The 22,275-nt window shown below is 39.5% G+C and overlaps 1 protein-coding gene across 3 annotated transcripts; it reads left to right on the top strand.

Annotated features, from left to right (window-relative positions):
* Nucleotides 1-76: 76 nt before the first annotated feature.
* On the top strand, nt 77-7,248 carry TENT5A (terminal nucleotidyltransferase 5A). Of its 3 annotated transcripts, none has more exons than XM_025383374.1 (3): nt 77-590; nt 771-1,359; nt 2,504-7,248. In XM_025383374.1, exons 1-3 carry the CDS (start codon nt 571-573, stop codon nt 3,278-3,280), a joined length of 1,386 nt encoding a protein of 461 aa, XP_025239159.1. In that variant the 5' UTR covers nt 77-570; the 3' UTR covers nt 3,281-7,248. The 3 variants fall into 3 exon arrangements, with proteins under 3 accessions (XP_025239159.1, XP_025239161.1, XP_025239160.1); XM_025383376.1 differs by having other exon boundaries at nt 239-397; XM_025383375.1 differs by having other exon boundaries at nt 239-535.
* Nucleotides 7,249-22,275: the final 15,027 nt, after the last annotated feature.

The following is a 22,275-nucleotide window of genomic DNA, read 5'->3' as shown; positions in this document are numbered from 1 at the left end:
GGGAAAATGAAAAGAGATTTGTGGGAGGGGGCGTGCATAAATGTATGTATAAATATACGAATCTACCGGCGCGCACAGTATCAGCACATACAGCCCAGCGCCTCGCGCTCACCGGCCGTCGTCCAGCACCAGCTGCTGGGCTAGTCCGCTGCGTGCCCTGCGGGAGGGGGCGGGCAGGGGGCGGTGCCCTATGCAGATGAGGAGGGTGTGGCGAGCGTGCCGCTGCGGGCCCCGGAAGCGCAGAGAAGCCCAGTATAAAAAAAGTACTGAAGACATTTTCCCCGCACAACTGCTAAAGCTCCAGAGACACGAGCGTGTGTGGCAGCAAGAGCCGCCACCTTCAGGACCACCGCAGCTGGGGTGGCAGTGGCGCGGGAGGGGGCGCGGGGAGGGAGTGGTGAGCGCAGGCGGCAGGGGTCTGGGAAAGACGAAGTCGCTAGTCGCTGTCGGAGCGCACTCGCAGCTCCTGGAAGTGTTGCCGCCTCGCGGTTTCTCTCTCGCTCGCTTCGCTCCTAGAAGGGGCGGCCGCCTCCAGGTGACACAGACGGGACTCTCGCTTGCGCTTTCCAGATGCATCAGAGATACTTTTGGTGCGGGGCTGCTCTGCGGGGGGCGGTGCGCGGCTGGGGACTGTAAGGGCCGGGGGAGGTAGAGTCTCCGAGGAGGCCCGGGGCCAGGGAACTATCGGGGGAGGGGGCGCTCTTTTCCTGGTTGGCCTCTGCCCTCCGCCGCCGCGCGTCCTCACCGCGCTCCTTTCCCTTTCCTTTTAGGACTGACCAGGGCCAAGTGGCGCTCGGCGGGCACTACATGGCGGAGGGCGAAGGCTACTTTGCCATGGCCGAGGACGAGCTGGCCTGCGGCCCCTACATCCCCCTAGGCGGCGACTTCGGCGGCGGCGACTTCGGCGGCGGCGACTTCGGCGGCAGCGACTTCGGCGGCGGCGGCAGCTTCGGTGGGCACTGCTTGGACTATTGTGAAAGCCCCACGGCGCACTGCAATGTGCTGAACTGGGAGCAAGTGCAGCGGCTGGACGGCATCCTGAGCGAGACCATTCCGATCCACGGGCGCGGCAACTTCCCCACGCTCGAACTGCAACCGAGCCTGATCGTGAAGGTGGTGCGGCGGCGCCTGGCCGAGAAGCGCATCGGCGTCCGCGACGTGCGCCTCAACGGCTCGGCCGCCAGCCACGTCCTGCACCAGGACAGCGGCCTGGGCTACAAGGACCTGGACCTCATCTTCTGCGCCGACCTGCGCGGGGAAGGGGAGTTTCAGACTGTGAAGGACGTCGTGCTGGACTGCCTGTTGGACTTCTTACCCGAGGGGGTGAACAAAGAGAAGATCACACCACTCACGCTCAAGGTAACACCACCCGAGATGCACTTGGGCCCTGACCCAGACTGGACCGGGTGTTATGGGGAGCGGGCAGAGGGGCGTCGGTTACATGCCATGAATCTGTGGCCATCACGAGTTTGGGCGCGCGTATTTCTTTGATTTTTGATTTTTAAAATGAGTAAACTGACGTGCGTGGACGGTGTTGTGTGTTTCCGTTTACTTGATGCTTTGGCGCTGCAACTCTTCTCCCAGGTCTCCCCTGCCCTCCCTTCTCTTCTTTCTCCTTATATTTTAACTCTTGGCTTTCCCTGTTGGAGTCTTGTCCAGAGTAGATTCTGATACTTGGCAGAATGAAATAATGTAAATAATTTTTTGAGACATTGTATGATCTAGTCTTTGGGAAAATGACAGCCTGAAGCAGAAGTGAGTCAATGAGTTTTTTCTTGTACTGGAAAAGGTGAATAGATTTCACAGCGGCATTCAGTTGACTCCGTGTTAAAGGTCTATCTGGTGGTTCTCCGTGCTGGTTCATATGTTAAGGGTATAGTGGCACCCCCTCCCCACCCTCCACTTTAGTTCAAGACGGGTTTTTTATGATTAGTTAAAATTGTCTGAGGAGGCAGGGTCCCAGAATGTCATAATTTAGTTTATATATTTGATTGTAACTGCAGAGTGCCCCTGGAGGGACACAAGATACTGATAACATTGATTGCCGCAGGCGGAGAGGAGAGGAATTGGGTGGCTTGAAACAAGGGTGAAGCTGACTAACCTACCGCTGAATGCCCTTCCGAGTCTTTTGAATGTTGTTTGGATCTGTGTGAATATTGTGCCTATTAGACCATTTTCAAAAAGTAACACTTAAAAAGTCAGACATGACAACAGAACCTCTTACTACTGTGTTACGTCTGCCAAAAGCCTCAAACTATTACCTCTAGTCCCTTTCCCAGACAGTAAAACTACTCGTTAAAAGTATTTTTTTTTTTTTCTATTTTCAGAAGAACGTTTAAGCCTGTAGGTAGTGTTTGGCTGAAACTTGACAAAACAAAAGGGAAAGAGCAAAATAATTCTCAGCTGTGAAGAGGATGTATTTATTTATTTATTATTTATTTATTTATTTATTTATTTATTATTTTCTAGGTTTGCTCATTTTGTTTTATCTTTTAAATTGTAGGAAGCTTATGTGCAGAAAATGGTTAAAGTGTGCAATGACTCTGACCGATGGAGTCTTATATCCCTGTCAAACAACAGTGGCAAAAATGTGGAACTGAAATTTGTGGATTCCCTCCGGAGGCAGTTTGAATTCAGTGTAGATTCTTTTCAAATCAAATTAGACTCTCTTCTGCTCTTTTACGAATGTTCAGAGAACCCAATGACTGAGACATTTCACCCCACAATAATTGGGGAGAGCGTCTATGGCGATTTCCAGGAAGCCTTTGATCACCTTTGTAACAAGATAATTGCCACCAGGAACCCAGAGGAAATCCGAGGGGGAGGCCTACTTAAGTACTGCAACCTCTTGGTGAGGGGCTTTAGGCCCGCCTCTGATGAGATCAAGACCCTTCAGAGGTATATGTGTTCCAGGTTTTTCATCGACTTCTCAGACATTGGAGAGCAGCAGAGAAAACTGGAGTCCTATTTGCAGAACCACTTTGTGGGATTGGAAGACCGCAAGTATGAATATCTCATGACCCTTCATGGAGTGGTGAATGAGAGCACGGTGTGCCTGATGGGACATGAAAGAAGACAGACTTTAAACCTTATCACCATGCTGGCTATCCGGGTGTTAGCTGACCAAAATGTCATTCCTAATGTGGCTAATGTCACTTGCTATTACCAGCCAGCCCCCTATGTAGCAGATGCCAACTTTAGCAATTACTACATTGCACAGGTTCAGCCAGTATTCACGTGCCAGCAACAGACCTACTCCACTTGGCTACCCTGCAATTAAGAATCATTTAAAAATGTCCTATGGGGAAGCCATTTCAGACAAGACAGTAGAGGAAAAAAAAAAAAAAAAAAAGAAAGAAAAAAAAAAAGAGTGATCTAGCCCTTATTAGGGATGTGTTTTGTGCAATGATGATATGCTCCTGGTTTTAAGTCTGGCAAAGCTTATGTATCTTTTAATAGATGTGGGAGCATGATCTTGAAAGGATCCTTTTCCCTAGTCCTCCCCTTATTCTCCTACCCAATTGGATTCTATCTTGCAAAAAAAGAGAGACCTGTCAGTAAAACCAACCAGGTTCTCCTCATATAACAAGAGAAGAAAAATGTTTGATGACAATATGGGTTTGCTGTATCTGCTCCCATAGCTTTGCCATAGGAAAAAAAAAAAAAGTGGAAAGTTTCTTTTAAGATGGAATTCATAAAAGGGAAAATACAGAGGAAAAAAGGTCTCACTCCAACTTGTGAATCAGTTCAGGAGTTCAGATATTAATAGTAACAATACAGGAAAAAGGGGAACTCCAATGTTGGGATTACTGTCTGAGGCGTGTAGCAAGTGCTTTCTGTGGAATGATCTTGTTTTGCTAACAAACGGCTTGCTCCGAATGAACAGTAGTAGATTGGTGCAGTTCTCATAACAATCAGCAGAACTTATGATGACACAGTCCATTAATTCCAGCTGCGTGCATAGTTCGCATTTTTAAAATGTAAAAATGCAAGCAAAAACAGCTGTAGCAAAGAAAGTGCTCAAGGACCAAAGATTTAACAGATAAAAATACCCAATTAGAAGAGATATAGTAGAATATATGAAGAGATATTATATTTGTTACACACCAGTATACATCAAAGTGCCTGTTGCCTTCCGAAAATTTGAAGTGGCAAAATTATTTTATGGTTTAATGATTATTTTATTTTATCAGGGACTGCCTCAAGAAGAAAATAACATATAAGCTTGTGAATGGTGGAGAAAATGCCCTATTTTTTCTTGCAAATACTTGTATAAAGTTAACATTTGTTGATCTGATACTATCATAGGTACATGTATATGTGTGTATAAATTGTATGTGTGTGTGTATATATACATTTTATATGTATATATACACAGTAGATTGACTATGATCTAGAATGTCTCAAATAGGAAATGTTTAAATACTGTGTGTTTTTATGTTTTCAACAGGATAACATGAGACGTGGGCATATTGCAATGATGAATTACATCCACATCTAAAAAAATTAAATGAAAGAGGGAACCAAGTAATATATTTCATAGGAAGAGCAGAAATTATAGAGTTTTAGTGGGATGTTTTTTCTTTTTTTTTTTTTTCTTTGGTGAGCCATAGAATTCCACAAATGGGAGAATATTGGGCAGAGCACTCTTTTTTATATTGAACTGCCATTTTGACAGTTTGAACCCATTTATTTTAAAAATATAATTGCATTCCTCCATGATGTTTAATCTAGTGGATCATGGATCAGTAATAGGCTACTTAAATCCCTGACTGCTAAAAAGAATTTCTGGTGATCTGAACACTACTTGCTAATGTTTAAATGAATTTTAATGAATGCATTCTGCATTTCTGGACCACTAGAATTTAGTAATGTGAAATGACCCTTTTTAAAGAATATTTGCACAATTGCTTAAAATTTATATATGAGATATATATTATATATAACATTTTATAAATCATGTCAGTATGAAACATCTTTGATCTGGTTGTCACACTGCATTTAAATATTTAGTACTGTACTTTAAATCACTTTCCATTAAATCAAATCCAACTTTATTTTCTTTCTTACAAAAATACCAGTTATACTTTTGTGAAATGAACTGGCATTACTATTTCAGTTCAATGACAGTTAATCCTAAAACCACCCTTTCTGCTAGCCAGTAGATCCTCTAGACACTGGTCTCTGAAAATGCATTTGTTAAAAACAAAACAAAACTAACACATAAGAACCTTCCCTTTGTGTAGTGAAACAACCACATAATCTCCACAACCTTAGTGGATGACTGCTTGCTGTGATAATTCCTCGAAGACCCAATCAGAAGATTTTCATCATCAGTTAAAGAGAGACCACGGGAGAAAAAAGTATCCTCCTGTTGGCAGTATAATTTGTTTGTTTGTTTATCTAGGGATCCTCAGATGCTTAGTGCTAGGTTAATCCAGGTTAATCCATCTGGACTGCCTTTTGTGCATCTTTTTTGAAGCCTTAATGGGAACCTGATGGGTTTGCTGTAGCAGCTTCCCTGTGAATTCTGTCAGAGCTGCAACAGCCCCTGCACTGCCACTCAGTTTTCTAAGGAACTCCTCCTACTACCATCTTGGCTCAATCTCCCTCACTCGAACCCTGGGTTTGAAAAATTAATTGCAACTTCCCAGGAAATACTGTTCAGTTTGCAGATTAAGCCTGGCACTCACCTATCAGAAACCAGAGCTCCGCCTGCTTAGTTGTTTCAGAGTTTTCTAAAAGCAAGCTAGGGGAGCACTTGTGAACACAGGAGCAGCTGGTAATCTGCTTTCTCACCCTAACTCTTGACAAATGAGTTGTTTACTATTTTAGAGAGTCTGGAGGTCTCTGGCTCTGCCATAACAATAACCTGCTGTTAATTTATAACACAGATTTTTGTATGGAAGAGCCTTATTTGAAATACACTTTGATTTCTTTTCTCAAATATTTATGTTCTTTTCTTGCTTACTTCAGGGTTGGTAGCTTAGTTGAAAGTGCCAGCACCTGGCACCTATTCATATAGAACAGGCTGTACTCAAGACAACTTCCAGCATTTACGTTAAGACTTACATAATTTATTTCTATTTTATGTGTACTATAGTCTTGTGCATATGTAGTTGAACACACAGTGAAATATATGTCTCTCTTTGTGGATGTGTGGCCTAAAAATTTGAATGTCTGGTGAGAGAGAGCCGTGCGTATAGGTCAGAGGAAAGAACAGCGCCCGACTCCCTATTAGCACCTGTGATTTGTTTGCTTTTGTGTTTATCTGGCCTAGTGTGCTGTTTCTTTAAACCAGGAAGAAGTTTTATCTTTTGGAGGCTCTTCTCACCTGTCCAGCCTGGCATGTCAGAGAACACTTAGCCTGTGACAATGCCGTTTTTAAAAAGTTTACTTAATTTGCAGTAAATCCAGCTGCCTCAAGAACTCCTACAGCAAGATGGACATTTCCCTTCCAGTAATGGGATCGAGTATCTGCTCACTTTGGTATTGGATGGACTAATAATATAGCTCCAAAAATGCGAGGATGGAAGAATATCTGTAATCCAAGCCAAGGAAGGAAATGAAAAGTGAACGTACTGTTTTTACCACCCCTTTCTGTTTGCTTATTGTTGGTTGCTTCACTGTGCATAACGTTGTTTTCAATGCAATGCTTGTTAAATAAATATTGTGAACTATTTTGTAAATGAAATGTATTATGTTGAAAGCTGTCAGTTCAAACATAAGCTTTTTTTGTTGTTCAAGATGAAGTGTGTTAGATGAAACCAAAAAGCCAAAAAAAGTAATTTCATATATAGCATCTATTTGAATATAATCTTTCTTTAAAATTTCTTTTAGCATAGCATTTTCAGTGCTAAGAAAGAATCTCTGCTATATTTTGTTAAAATAATGGCTTTCTAACAAAGCAAATGGTAAAGTACAAAGTTGGAAGATGTCAAGTTAACGAGACTTGCTGCAAAGTCTTACAGAACGGAGGAGGCTCTGCCCGCTGGCTGTCTCTCCCTCCAACCTCTCTACAATCATTGCCTGCTCTGAGGCGTTCTGTTGCAGCAAGCTACACCTTGGGTCACTCTTTTGGAATATTTTGACTATAGGCTGCGTCACAGGCAGAAAAGGAGTTGATGGAAAATGGACTAAAAACTGACGTGTTTGAATCAGTGCTAGAGGGAACAGATTGTGAATTTTGTTTACAGCATCCAATATTTGGATTTTTTTGTAAATAAAAAAGTTATTTTTTTCTATTGATTTGTGTTTGCTGTCTACAATGTCTGTATTGACTGAAGACCATGTCCTTTGAATCCCAACCCACATCCTATAGAAAAGGCAAAGCGGTACATAGAGAGAGTAACCTTCAGCTACTTTCTGATTGAAGGACAATCAGAAGCCAGCCCATCTCTGACTGGCTTAGTTAGCTTCAAAAGCATCTAGCTAATAGATGCCAACATTTTTTTTTTTTGTCTGGGTATCAATTTAGCAGTGTTAAGTAACCAGAAGTCAGAACTGTTTTCCAATATCAGTAGAAACTCATGGCTCTAGTAGACCGTAGGACTCTAGTAGCCCTACGTGAGCCTTGGTCTTCCTGAGTCACCTTAGGGCTGTGATTCGTCAGTGGTTATATAGATTCTGTTTGAGGCTCTGTAGCGTTATTCAGAGTTTTTAAGTTGGGGCGAGAGGAATTGGTGTCCAGGAATTAAAAGGGGAAGTATAGAGAAGGAAGAGCAATCAAAAGATGTAGTATGTTATTGTTCTGTGTGTGTGTGCGCGCGTGTGTGTGTTGTGTGCAAGGAAATCACCCTTTAGCATTTATTGTAACCTCACCTATTCAAATTGCTAGGGGGCATGCATTTATGTATTAATTAGAATTTTTCTTTATGTAATTTTGGAGGTGGTCTCAATGCTAGCAGCATGAGAATTTGGTAACTGTAGGCTACTATAGGATATACATGTGGTTGTAAAAACCACTTAAAGTCTTGATCTTGGATAGAATGCATGCTTGACACCGAGTCTATGAAAGAGCGACTCCTGGCATTGAAAACCAGCTTCCTTCATGTATAGAGTACATCATGAAAATACAAGGTGGTTATTTGGTTTGATAATGGTATTCATGTGTCATTTTCTTCTTCCTTTGTTGCAGCCTCTTCATTCTACAGCCAGTTCCTTATATGTCTGTGGTCATCGCAGAATTATTTTTAAACAAAGGTTGAATAAGAACAGTAGATATTAAACTCCTCCTAGGCTTAGATATACCCTGCCATTTCTAGTTGAATTACTAGGCTGCCCCTCCTAGCTGAGCCTGGAGAGAAGTAATCCACCCTTCCTTTCCTTAGGAACCTCATTCTCTAAACTTCTAATTCCTTTAGCAAGAAAAAGAAAGAACAAAATATGCCAAAAAGGAAAAATAAATATCATAGTCTTTAAATATAAAGTAGAATAAAGAGTATTAAAATCAAGTAATTCCAAAATTAAACTGTAATTTTCTTTAAAGAACCAAGTTTGAGATCAACAATATGAATACAGTATCCTTCAATCTAGTAGCAAATACATCATGTAGGACAGAGTGAGGAGAAATGATTTGTTTTTCTTTTGCTATTTTTAAAAATTTTTTTTTATTATACTTTAAGTTCTAGGGCACGTGTGCACAACGTGCAGGTTTGTTACATATGTATACATGTGCCATGTTGGTGTGCTGTACCCATTAACTCGTCATTTACATTAGGTATATCTCCTAATGCTATCCCTCCCCCCTCCCCACAATAGGACCCAGTGTGTGATGTTCCCATTCCTGTGTCCAAGTGATCTCATTGTTCAATTCCCACCTATGAGTGTGAACATGCAGTATTTGGTTTTCTGTTCTTGTGATAGTTTGCTGAGAATGATGGTTTCCAGCTGCATCCATGTCCCTACAAAGGACACGAACTCATCCTTTTTTATGGCTCCATAGTATTCCATGGTGTATATGTGCCACATTTTCTTAATCCAGTCTATCACTGATAGACATTTGGGTTGATTCCAAGTCTTTGCTATTGTGAATAGTGCCACAATAAACATACGTGTGCATGTGTCTTTATAGCAACATGACTTATAATCCTTTGGGTATATCCCTAGTAATGGGATGATTTAAAAATGACAGCGGCTTTTTACCTAGCATGGCTCAGATCTTGGTTTCTAATGCCATTCTCCAATAAAAGGAACTAGAAGTTGAATCTATGTCTGGAGCAGGAAATATATAAGAGAAGCCTGAATCATCTTGTGATGCCTTGAGAAAGCATAAAAAAAAGATAAAAATCATAGTGATGGAGGTGGCAGGGGTATGTCAAAGGGACATAGGAGCTAACTGGAAGAGCTCCAATAGCCAAAGCTGGAACAATTTAAGCAACAAAATAAATAAGCAGTAATGGATTATAACACAACGTGTAAAGCATCCATGCATTCACACTGATAGAAACAAATGATTGAATGAATAAATGCAGTGAAAGAAACAAATTTACTGGGCAGGATTCCAAATAATCAATGTAGATATTGGCCCTTCAATGAGGTGGAGGTTAACTACCCACCTCTTAAGTGTGGGCTGTGCATAGTGACTTATGTCCAAAGATTACAGTCTGGAAAAGGGAAAAAGAAGAGTACTGTACCATTGCAAAAACCAAACAAACACTACCTCAGCCAGCTGATCAAGGTCAACATCAATAGTGACAAGTCATGATGATAGTATGTGCCCTTGTGATGGGATAAGAATGGCACTTCGCCTCTGTGGTTTTTTCCTCAACACTCATAAAACCTGCTAAATCTTGAGAACAGCATCATCCAAAACTAAATTGTGGGGCAGTCTGTAAAATACTGGACCAGTATTCCTTAAATTATTAAAACAAAGGAAGTGTAAAAACTGCCATTGCCAAGAGGAGCCGAAGGAGACATGATGACTAAGTGTAATATTGGATCCTGGTGGGGTCCAGCAACAGAAAAGAGCACTTGGTAAAATCTAAGGAAATCTGAAGCAAGCGTTATTGAAATAATAATGTTTCAATATCAGCTCATTAGTTGTAGCAAATGTACTATCCTAATGTATGATGTCAACAAAAGGAGAAACTAACTGAGTATGGGGTATATAGGAACTTTCTGTATCATCACTTTTTTAAAATAAAAGTATTCTCACATAAAAAGTTTATTTAAAAATGAAGACTGGCCAGGCATGGTGGCTCATGCCTGTAATCCCAGCACTTTGGGAGGCGGAGGCGGGAGGATCACGAGGTCAAGAGATCGTGACCATCCTGGCCAACATGGTGAAACCTTGTCTCTACTGAAAATGCAAAAATTAGCTGGATGTGATGGTGCGTGCCTGTAGTCCCAGCTACTTGGGAGGCTGAGGCAGGAGAATCGCTTGAACCTGGGAGGCGGAGGTTGCAGTGAGCCAAGATTGCACCACTGCTCTCCAGCCTGGCAACAGAGCGAGACTCTGTCTCAAAAAAAAAAAAAAAAAAAAAAAAAAACTTTGAATAACTCTTCTCTGCTATTTCTGAGGGATGACTTCATTTGCAAAAATAATACTGAATTTAATTTCTTAAAGTCTCAGTATTTACAGTGTCAGGAGATCATATGAAGGAGTGAAAATAAAAAGTTGTGGTTTACTCAAAACTTTTAGAGAAGATTTACTTATAGGTTTTAGAAAAAAGGAAGGGAGTTGAAGAGAGCTGAGCTCTGTAGCCAATGCTTTCATGTAGAATAATACCTTAGAGTACTATTACCTTAGAGTTTTAAGGAAGGAGAATACTAACTATAAGTATAAACCATTATGGAGATATTTGTAACATGGAATGCTAAAATGATCAAGGGGCTAAACTTTCACCTCCCAAACGTAACACAAAATCTGAAAAATTGAGAATTCATTGCAAGGGAGCAAATGATGTAATTAAAAAAAAAAATAGCAAGGCAGTATAATATTTAATGGAATGTTGCAATGAAATATTGTTTAATGTAAATAACCACTTCCACAACCTATCTGCTTACCTAAGCTTATGTTGTAGCATATCCAGGCTTTCTTTTTCTTTTCTTTTTTTTTTTTTTTTTTGACATGGAGTCTCGGTCTGTCGCCCAGGCTGGAGTGCAGTGGCACAATCTCACTGCAAGCCCCGCCTCCCGGGTTCACGCCATTTTCCTGCCTCAGCCTTCCGATTCGCTGCGACTACAGGTGCCCTCCACCGCGCCTGGCTAATTTTTTGTATTTTTTTTTAGTAGAGACAGGGTTTCACGTTTCACCGTGTTAGCCAGGATGGTCTTGATCTCCTGACCTCGTGATCTGCCTGCCTCGGCTTCCCAAAGTTCTGGGAGCCACCACGCCTGGCCTATTCAGACTGTCTTAAAGTGGAGGGACACTTGTATTGAAATTTACTTTCCCATCTCAATTACTGTCTGGCACTTGAAATAGTTAAAAATGCAGTTTTAAAAAGTAGGTACTCTTTGTAATTTATAAAAGCAATAATTCCAGCTCAGCAGGTTATGAAGTTAGGACGAGTCCCATGCTTTCTTGCTTAGGGACACTGAGCACCCTGAACTCGAAGAATGTATGAGTGTGGGGCTAAGTTATTTCTAACTTCAATAATGGAAAGTTCCCTTCAGGATCCCCTTCAGAAACTATTGATTTTCCAGCACAGCGTGTACTTATCAGTAATGCCAAGATTTTGTGGCATCATCTGGCCATGTCATTAGAAAATGCTGAAACCCTATTCCTTTATTTTTTTTTTCTTCTTTTTTAGCAAAATTCAACATACTGGGTTTTACTAGACCCTGTGGATACTGCCATTCTACACACTGATCCAGAATTACATATGCTCTGGAATTTCTTTTTCTGTGTGTCTTCAAAGAAGGTCAAGAGGATCATGAGTATAGAGTCTTCATTTTAATAGGGCATAAACACTATTAAAATAGTTTAATCGTATTTTGAGAAAAGAAGGGAAACAAATTCAATCAGGTTCAAGGCCAAAAGGCTGAATTAGAGTTGCTAGATTCAGTAAATAAAAACACAGTATATCCTGCATGTAATCTAAATTTTATTTCAGATAAACTGATTTTTATACAAATATATATTTTAAATTTTTTAAATAAAAAATATGTCATGTAATTTTTTCATATATATACATATATATACACACACACATATATATACACACACACACATGCTAATAACTTATGTTTTTGTTTTCTGAAATTCAGATTTAACTGAGAGTCCTGTATTTTTTCAGGCAATCCTAAAACCTAGCTAGGCTTACAGAATAAAGCTCAAAAAGTTTCCTACAGCTTAAGTCACAAACATTTTATAATTTGTTAATACCTAACCTTCAGGTATCATTAAGTACTACATTGACATAGAGTACCCATAGCAGCAAACCCTTTGAAACATGGTTCATTTATTAAATGTTTGCTGAATGCCTTTATGTGTTTAGACTTATACTAGCTCTGAGGGGGACTCCAAAAAAGTGAAAAGCAAGTCTGTATCCTTTGACCAACTTGCTTTTCACATAAGATGAATAAGTTCGAAAAAGCTAACGTACAGCCTGGTAACTATAATGTCTTGTATATTTGAAATTTGCTAAGAGAATAGATCTTAAGTATTCTAACTACACATGCATACAAAAAGGTAACTATGTGAAGTGGTGGAGAGATAAATTAGTTTGATTTTGGTGGTCATTTCACAATGTATACACATATCAAAATATTACATTCTTTACCTTGAATACATATAATTTTTATTTATGCCTCAGTAAAACTAGAAAAAAAAAATAAGTGAAAGGCCTAGTCCGATGCCCCTTAGAAGAATAGGTTCTACTTGCAAACAGGACTCACTGCTGAAAAATTAATTTTTCAGCTACCCTGGGTTTAATTACTCATGAGGCTTAGCTCTGCATGGGGCACCATAAAGAGCCCTGTGGACTAATGGAGAATCAGGATGAGGGTAATAGCCCTTGAAATGTACCTTCTTGGGAGCTTACAGAAGTGGAGCTCCCTACATGTAGCCACTAGAGAGACAGGGACTGGCTATTTGCTTGTTTTGCAGTAAAGGATAAGGGTAGATGTTTTGCAGTTTTTGCTGAGGGAAGCAAAAACTTGTCCTGAGTCACTGGACACTTACATTCTCTTTTCAAAACTACTACAAAAATCTTTAGGACTTAACTAGAATGTACATTGAAATTATATTTCCCTATAATCCTGTTTGTGTCAGCACATTAAAATCCCCTTGAAGGTTTCTTATGTAACCACTTCTGGTTAACTCTCATCTTGAAGTTAGTACAATTTAAGTCTTTGCTGCCTTTTCCATCACTGTGAAAGTCCCTTTCTCAGATTCTTTCATTATTTCCAATTCACCATGCACTCCAAATCTTATTCCACTCCCAGTTTATGTAAAACCAATTGTGCCGCCAGTCTATTTATTTTAGTTAAGTCAGACACCTTATTTAAAGAGGATTTATAACTCTCATACTAATTATTTATGCACTCACCTGTACTGCATGATGGGAGAAATGCAGTCTTCACTGTCATCAAAACATTCAGTAAATACTTAATTTTTCATGTCTTTGGTTGATACTATGTGAAGATTTACAAAGAGTTACACAAAACTGGCTTCTTTTCACTAGAAGCTGAAATTGAAAAGTTGACACAGGTATATGGACAAATACAACATAAAGCAAAAGTGCAGTTATTTGGCCAGATCAGTGTAAGTGTGCCCAAGCTCGTTTCCACTTCGTAATGTATGCTGGTTGTTCCATCTCCTTGTAATTCTCTTCCTCCAGATCTTTGTATCTCTTGCTCTCTCACTTTATTATTAATTTTTGTTGCTGTTGAAATGTTACTTTCTCAGAGAGATATTTTTCTGATCCTCTTTTTTAAAATAGAGTTTTCTCCAACAGTTTTACAAAATTACTCTCTAAGTTCTTAACTTGATTTATATATATATGTTACCATCACACTTGTCACCACCTGAAACTGTATTATAGATCGATTTCTTCGTTTATGGTTTGTCACCATAGAATGAAATTCCATAAAGACCACAAATTTGTCTTATTTATTACTGTATTTTTAGTGTTTGAAATGGTGCCTGCTACCTAGGAGGTGCTTGTTAAGTTTTCGTGAGTCAATGAATGAATAAATCTCATTTGGTTCAAAATGAAAGGTGAGGTGAAATATTTAATTGGGAACATATGGAAGAAGATGTTAAAATGGTGATGGAAGACTCATCAAGAACACTGTTAAAATAGAGAAGGATCTCAGAGATTGCCTGCTTGTTGAAAAAGGATGGAGGAAAACTCAGGTGGAGAAATTCAAATTTTGAATCCAATTAAGAGCACTGAACAGTAGGAATCAGCTGAGTTGTTAGGGCGGGGGTATTTGAATGAAAGAACCTGCTGCCTCTTTTTGATTCCCAAGCTTGAGGAGTTGAGAACAATGGGCCAACAGTGTTTGCTGTGGCATGGTACTCAGGGACATAGGTCCCTGAGCACCCATGGGTCTGTTATCCATTCCAAACCAAATCTGGCAGCCTGGTAAGGTAAGGATTACAATTGTCCTGGGTAGTAATTACACTTTCTTTCTTTCTTTTTTTTTTTAATCATCTGCTACATTTCTCAGAACTAGGGAATCCCTGAAAGAAATTTTCAAGACATAGAGCACAAAGACTAAGGTCTGTTTGCTATATTTTGAGTAAGAATAGAGGCTATTATTCAGGAAATGCACTTTGTTATTTGAGGAAGGGCAATGTAGAAAGGGCAGTCTGCCCATTAGCCTTTTTTAAAAAGCAATCAGTATTTCCAGTGGCATCCTTAGCTGGCCAAACCTCATAGAACAGTCTTGCCCTGGGGCGTTATACCTGTTGTGCCCATTTGTTATGGGTTTTTCATGAGTCTCCCAATTTCAGAATGTTGCAGTGTTATCAGAACCTGTGCCTGCCATGCTGTGGCATGTTGTCACAGTAAGGTTTCTTTTTTAGGTGCTGTTTTATAATTATTGAATAAGTTAGGTATGTGACAAAGGATGCTGGACTTCATAGATAAAGTCTATGAAAATTTTTAAAAATTAGTCTCTATTTATTGCTACTTGTATATATTAAAACCAATGTGAATTCTCTGAATCTTGTCCAAAATTTCAACCTATTTAACCCACGTGATTCACATGAGAAGGGAGGCTAGGAGGGAGATGGATCAAGAAAAATGAAATAGGAGGACGTATTTCACAATAAGTAATGAAAATTTTATATAAAGTTTCAATTAGAAAGAAGGTAGATTTAGGCCTTCTAAATAAACTTAAGGTTTCAAGAACCACTTGAAGAAATCTGTAAAGGGGAGGATATCAAGAACAGGGGGAAAGATACACAGTTTAGCCCAAATGAAGTAGTACACGCCCCAAGAAAAAGAATAATTATACAATGTGACCAATACTTCCCAATGGCAGGCTTTCCCATATAATGTATAACAGTAGTGGTACACATTCATAGCAATTCGATAAAACAGTTATATTTTCCAGTTAATAATCACAATAATCCTGATAGGTACAAAAGGTATTATAATTATCCCATTTTTAAGTTAAGAAAAATGAGTTCTGGAGTGTCTGAGCTTGTATGTAAGACATAAAGGCTTTTGGAACTCATTCAGTGATTACACAGAGAGAGTCTATTTCTGCCTGAAACACACAAGGTAAATTGTGTCTTTAACAGCCCATCTCCTAACAACCATCTATCCAAAAGGCAGGTGCATCGTAACAGCACAGTTAGTAGAGGGTTCAGGAAGAGCATGAGAGCTTTTCTCACAGAAAGAGATCACATCAATTGCCTATTGTGAGTGGATTACCTTGTGAAAAGTAAGCATGATTTAAATTTTCACTTGGCCGTCAAAATTCAATAAACTACTTCAGTGTTGTCAAAGCTGTTTTCGTTTTCTGTATTCATATTACAGAAAATGGGCCACTTAATCTTTAAAAAGTGATCAATTAGTCTAGCCTACATCACTTCTTATTGATGATGCATGCTACCAGGTGGCTGCTTTTGAATATTTAAAAAAAATTAAAGAGAATGTCTGAAAGGAAAGGTAAAGAGTATAATGAAACATGCTAGCCTCTTACAAAATTCTGAATAAACTCCTGAGACTCCAAAAATGTTAATTAGTCCTCTTGTGCTGTATGCTTATCACACCTGTCTAGTTATGCCATCACAAACATGTTCCCTGGAATAATTCTTTTAGTTTGTGACTTCTAGTTAATTATGTCATAAGCCTTTCTCAGTACATCGTGGCACCAAAATTCTTTTGTCACTTGGTGCATAGTTCATAGGGATGGGAGCAGAGAGAATCAGGTTTGTGGGCCTGGATTTTAGTTCTGAACTTGTACTAGTTGATGCATTTCTAAAACTGTACTTAAGGAAACACATGCATGCCCAGGCCCACCCTTAGCCATTTTTATTTAGTCAAACTTGAGTGAAGCAAGAATACCTGTGATTTTCACAAAGTGTTTCTGAAGCACAGCTCTGCTCAGAACCCTTGCTTTACAGGTTCCAATAGTGTCAAATCTATGTCACTTAGCCTCAGTCCTCTGGAAAGCTGAGCGTGAAGCAATGATTATGATTCTAATAGTTTATTTTCCAGATACAATCACATCACAGGATGTTAAGGTAAGGAACAGATGTAATCTCTTGCAACACAGTGTGCTACCATGCTGGCTACTGCATCACAGTCGTTAAGCAACATATCAGATAATTCAGCAGGGTTGTTCAATCAGCAGGAAGGAATTATCTAGGAGGCTTGCAAGGAAGCATTGTACCTGGGAGTAGTACACAGGGGAGAGAAAGGAGAAATAATTGCCTGCTTGCTTTCTGTCTGTCTCCCTTTTCCCACTGGTCAAAATTCACTCTGGGGAGAACTACCTCTTTCACATTTCTAGTTGTTTCCTCTGTTCCTTGAATGATTATGCAGGAATGCAAATTTTATGTCCTGTAGGGTGATGCTTCATTTAATTCCAAAGCTAGGGTTCTGGCAACGGGTAGGGTTCTGACTAAGAAAGAGAGGAAGAAAGTAGCTAAAGTTTATATCCTTCAATGCAAATTGTCACTGAAGGTGAAGGAGAGATTATTGAGGGGTTATAAAGAGGGTATGTAAGACTGGGGAAAGACAGGAGCCACACAGAATACATTGGGAAAATAAAAATTAGTGTTGAATATTGTTGATTGGCACTTGACATCTCTTTCCACCTTTCTATATTCTAACCTGCATCCCAGGAGTTGGAAGATGAAGAGCTACATTTACAAGACTCTCTTGCTGCTAGGTTTCTGGCTGCATTTCAGATTTTGCCAATAGGTAGCACTTGTGCATAGTATGTGGTAGAGAGGCCCTTTTTATGTAGCTGTGGTACCATCAACAAGTTTCTGTAGATGTGTGTACTGGTGACAACAGTAATTTCTTCACCTTTGGATTGCAGCTATAGTGGAGTGACTTTAAAAGCAAGAGTTGGGCAAGAGTTGGCCAAGTGTGGTGGCTCATGCCTGTAATCCCAGCACTTTGGGAGGCCAAGGGGGAAGATAGTTTGAGCCCAGGAGTTTGAGACCAGCTTGGGCAACATAGTGAGACCCTATCTATAAAAAAATAAAAAAAATTAGCTGGGTGTGGTGACACATGCCTGTAGTCCCAGCTACTCAGGAGGCTAAGGCAGGAGGATCACTTGAACCTGGAAGGTTAAGGATGAGGAGAGCCATGATTGTTCCACTGTACTACGGCCTGAGTGACAGAGTGAGACCTTGTCTCTTAAAAAAATAATAATAAATAAAACCAAGAGTCCAATAGGGCCCTCTGACTTTTCCTCCTTTAGCTCTTCCAACCATTTTGTAAGCACAATCTTTCTGCATTAAAACCCTTTATGAGTCAAATCCCTGGAGCAGTTTGGGTTTCCTGTAAATGCAATAAGACAACAGAAGCACCGAAGAAGAAGTAGAGCTTGTGGGATCTTGATACGCAGACCCTCATGCTCAGCTCCTCATCTGCATTCATCGTCAGCCCAGGAGTGGAAAGGGTAGAAACAGCAAGCCTACATGGTGGGAGAGACAGTGTTTGGGCTCAGGCTTTCAGGTTTGAATTCTAGTCTCAACACTTACTGCTTAGTGAACCTTGGACTTTTGTTTCCTCAGCCTATAAAATGAACTAATACCTGCTCTAAACAACTTAGATTATGGCTATTCAGATTTAATGAGATAATATGGATATAAAAGTTCTTTTAACAGCTATAAAGTGTCCAGAATCTTAAAATCATAAATCATCAATACTTTGAGTAATGAATGTTGTGTGTTGTCACCTGGCCTGGAAATGAACTGGCCCAAACAATTCCAGAGGCATGAGCAACGTGCTCACCATTGTGTTCCCAGTTTGTAATACAGGGCTTGACATGGTGCTTGATAAACATTCACTGAGTGAATGAATTAATGACAGATACCTGACAGCTTATTTCCAGACTACAAGTTGCAGATGGGAAAATTAGAGTATTCCAGTGCTTGTTTTCATTCATGACTAGCCAAGACTGCTCCCTATGGAGTGAGTAGAAAGCTTTTAAGGGACTTTTTTTTTTTTTTTTTTTTTTTTTTAGGATTTTATTATTATTATTATACTTTAAGTTCTTGGGTACATGTGCACAACGTGCAGGTTTGTTACATATGTATACATGTGCCATGTTGGTGTGCTGCACCCATTAACTTGTCATTTACATTAGGTATATCTCCTAATGCTATCCTTCCCCCCTCCCCACACCCCACGACAGTCCCCATTGTGTGATGTTCCCCTTGCTATGTCCAAGTGTTCTCATTGCTCACTTCCCACCTATAAGTGAGAACATGTGGTGTTTGTTTATTTTTATCCTTGCGATAGTTTGCTGAGAATGATGGTTTCCAGCGTCATCCATGCCCCTATAAGGGACACGAACTCATCCTTTTTATGGCTGCATAGTATTCCATGGTATATATGTGCCACATTTTCTTAATCCAGTCTATCATTGACGGACTCTTTGATCAATTCCTGCCCCCTTTTGGTTGGTGATTTAGTCAAGTATTTGGGAGTTGTCAGTGCATTTTTTTTTCCAGTAAATATTTGAAGAACTCCTCACTATGTAAAGTTTTCTGGCCAAATCTTATCAACAAAATAGAAATAAGACTGTTAGGAACCTGTGGCAAACATATGAATGTCTACCTCCGTTTTGCATTCATCTATCTCATGAAGTGGTGCTGTGCAGTTTCGATTTTCCACATATTAGCATCTCTGTAGAACATTGTACAGAAGCTGGCACAAAATGTACCAGCTGGTTTTTAACATATTCTAAAAAGCCCTGTGAGTGATTCTGAGGCATATAGAAGTTTCGAAGCCAGTGGTATGGTGACTTTCAAACTTGTCTACTGAGAAAATGTTTTTACATGATTGTGTATGTATTATCTTGTGTGAAACTTTCACAAAATCATTCTAAACCTTACCACCTAAAATAAAGGATATTTCCTAATATGTTCTATTCAACTCTATTTATATTTTTGTAAAATGCTGGTTGTGACTTACCAAACTGATTCCACAAATCCCATGTGTTACCATCTATAGTTTGAAAAGTATTGGTGTAAAACATATTAGACCAAGCTTAAGAAATATGGCCTCTAATAATGTTACTACCTTACATTTGTGTAACAAAAATCATTTTATACATATTTTTATTTTCACTACACAAGAGCCAATATGTATATTATGACTCCCAATTTTACAGAAGAGGAAACAGATGTTACCTGGAATTATAATGCTACTGAACCACATATTGGAACTACATCTTATTCCAAAGTACACTGATATTTCTGTTATGCATCTGGTTCAGTAGTTTTGGTACAACTTTTGTCATAAATAAGCTTTGTTACTTGTGACGGGTTATTTCCCTTTTCCACACTTCAGTTGCCCCACTTATAAATAGTTTGAGGGTGGGCTAGGGTGGAGGAGTGGGGGACTAGGACTGGATGAGCAAAAGATTGGGATTGGGCTCGTTTTCTGCCTTAATCCTGACTGAAAGAATGCCATTTTCTTTCAGGACAGACAGACACACACACACACACACAGACACATAATTTACTAATTCCTTAAATTATAAATTTAATTATTTCTCTTTTGATAATAACAATAATAACAAAAATGAACAGCCAACATGTATTGAGCACTCATTCCAATTTAGGAATGGTGCTTAGAGCTTTAGATACTTGATTAACCTTAAGAGTTAGATGCCTTTGAGTTAGATGCCTTTGTCATCACCATTTGCAGAAGTAGAGATTAATGCTTAAAGAGTTAACTAGTTGCCCATGGATACCCAGCCTGTTTGGCACAGTGGGAGAGCAGTGGGCTTACTTCAGATTTAACCACCAAGCCACACTCCTGGCAAAGTGGTGATCTTGGCCACTATGCCAGATTGTCTACTTTCAGGAAACACCATTGAACATGAGTGACTGCAGTAGATCTTATAACAGAGTTTTCCTGGAACCCAATCAAACTAAATCAAAAGAGTAACACTTCATGAATTGCTGTCTCTTAACTTCTGTAACAAATTACTGGCATAGCTGATATCAGATTGAGTTGTTAGCTAAAACTTCCAAGTCCTCCTTCCATTCTAAATGTCTCTGTTGTTTGCTAAAGTGATAAAAAAAAAAAAAAAAAAAAAAAAAAAAACTACATAAAACACGTTTCCTTCAAATTTGGCACTTTTATTCTGTTCCTAACTAGTAGTTTGTCAAATCACCTGGAATTTCAGAACTATTATCTAAACAATTTGCGTGCTGACTTCAGAAGTTTTCAAAGTTGGGTGAGCAAAATAAACCTTTTGGGACCGGAGGAATATCAGAATTTCTGTTTTTATCTCCTCTTTTTGAAAGTTTGTGCATAGTACATTAGTGTAGTCATACATGTATTAAATCAATACATAAGTAAACAAACATTTGTGATTGTGTGATCAAAAAATTATAGAGACTATTGATTTAGTCACTTTTCTATGTGAAACTTGATTTTCTCTGTTGATAGGGATAAGGTCTGTATTCAGCTTGTCTATTGCCACGTAACAAACCATCCCCCAAACTGGTAGCTTAAAACAATATCAATATTTCATTTTCTCACATAGGTGCAATTTGGGTAGGACTCAGCAGGGTCAGCTTGCCTTTGCTCTATCACAGTGGCTTGAAAGCTGGGCTGGAGCCATCTGAAGGCTGCTCACAGGTGTGGTGGTGATGTTGGCTGTTGTCCGGGAAGATACAAATACTTTGAGACAAAAATGTCTGGAGCTCCTCAGCATTTCTTTCTTTCTCTTGTGGTCTCTCCTTGTGGTCTCTCCAGTATGGCAGTTTCATAGTAGTGAGACGTATTACACAGCAGCTAGGGGCTCTTGAGGTGCATGTCCCAAGGGAGAGAGAATCAGTCAGAATCCCAATGACCTTTTCTAATCTAGCCTTGGAACTTGTACTTGCTCATTTCTGCCATATCCTATTCTTTAGAAGTCAATCACTTGGTGAATAAGACTTTTTGATCGAAGGAGTGTCAAAGAATTTGCTAACATACATTAACACCCTGTACACTTTGTTCAAGTGTCACTGGTTGGGCTAGTGAAAGGCCAGTGATATGGTTGGGAGCTATCTAAGTAAATTTGGGCTCTAAGTTATGAGGTGGTTGTGAATCTGAGAAACCGAGCTGATCAGGAGGGTCTCCAGGCTGAGTGGATTAAAACCACTGTGTCCTTTCCATTTCAGCCTCCCCGCTCCATTTGGAGGTGGGGAAAGAAAAAAAGCATTGAAAGTAAACTAGGTGGTGCCCTGCTAAAGTGGGGAAGGTAGCTGGATTCCTCAAACTACTCAGGTAGGTCTGAAAGCAAGGGGTTATGGATCGTCTCACCAAAATATCATGTATGCCAAAATGTCATAATGGGTATGTGTGTTAATAAAAAAAAGTGTAAACCTTCCTTCAAAATGTCATGCCATCAATGGATATGTGTGCTAGTAAAAAATGTGTCTATCTCCCATCAAAATGTCATATCAATAATAGATGTGTGTTCTAATGAAAATATTTACTTTTGCTATAAGCACTGTCCTACTTAAGTTAATTGGTGCCACCAAAACAAGAGTATAGCTACAGAACGTTCAAAATCAATTTCTTATTTGCGCCTCTTAATTGCACCTCTTATTTACAGTTCAGGTAAATGAAGTAAATTTACAATGTGTATTTTGAGTAAAAGCATTTTCTATAAATAATGAAACACAAG

The sequence above is a fragment of the Theropithecus gelada genome, chromosome 4, assembly GCF_003255815.1.
Source record: "Theropithecus gelada isolate Dixy chromosome 4, Tgel_1.0, whole genome shotgun sequence".
NCBI lineage: Eukaryota > Metazoa > Chordata > Mammalia > Primates > Cercopithecidae > Theropithecus > Theropithecus gelada.
This window is presented reverse-complemented; position numbering and strand designations above follow the sequence as displayed.

Coding starts and splice junctions, on each gene's coding strand:
- TENT5A (XM_025383374.1), top strand. CDS start 571: ATGCATCAGAGATACTTTTG. Junction 591..770: donor ATGCATCAGAGATACTTTTG/GTGCGGGGCTGC, acceptor CTTTCCTTTTAG/GACTGACCAGGGCCAAGTGG. Junction 1,360..2,503: donor TCACACCACTCACGCTCAAG/GTAACACCACCC, acceptor TTTAAATTGTAG/GAAGCTTATGTGCAGAAAAT.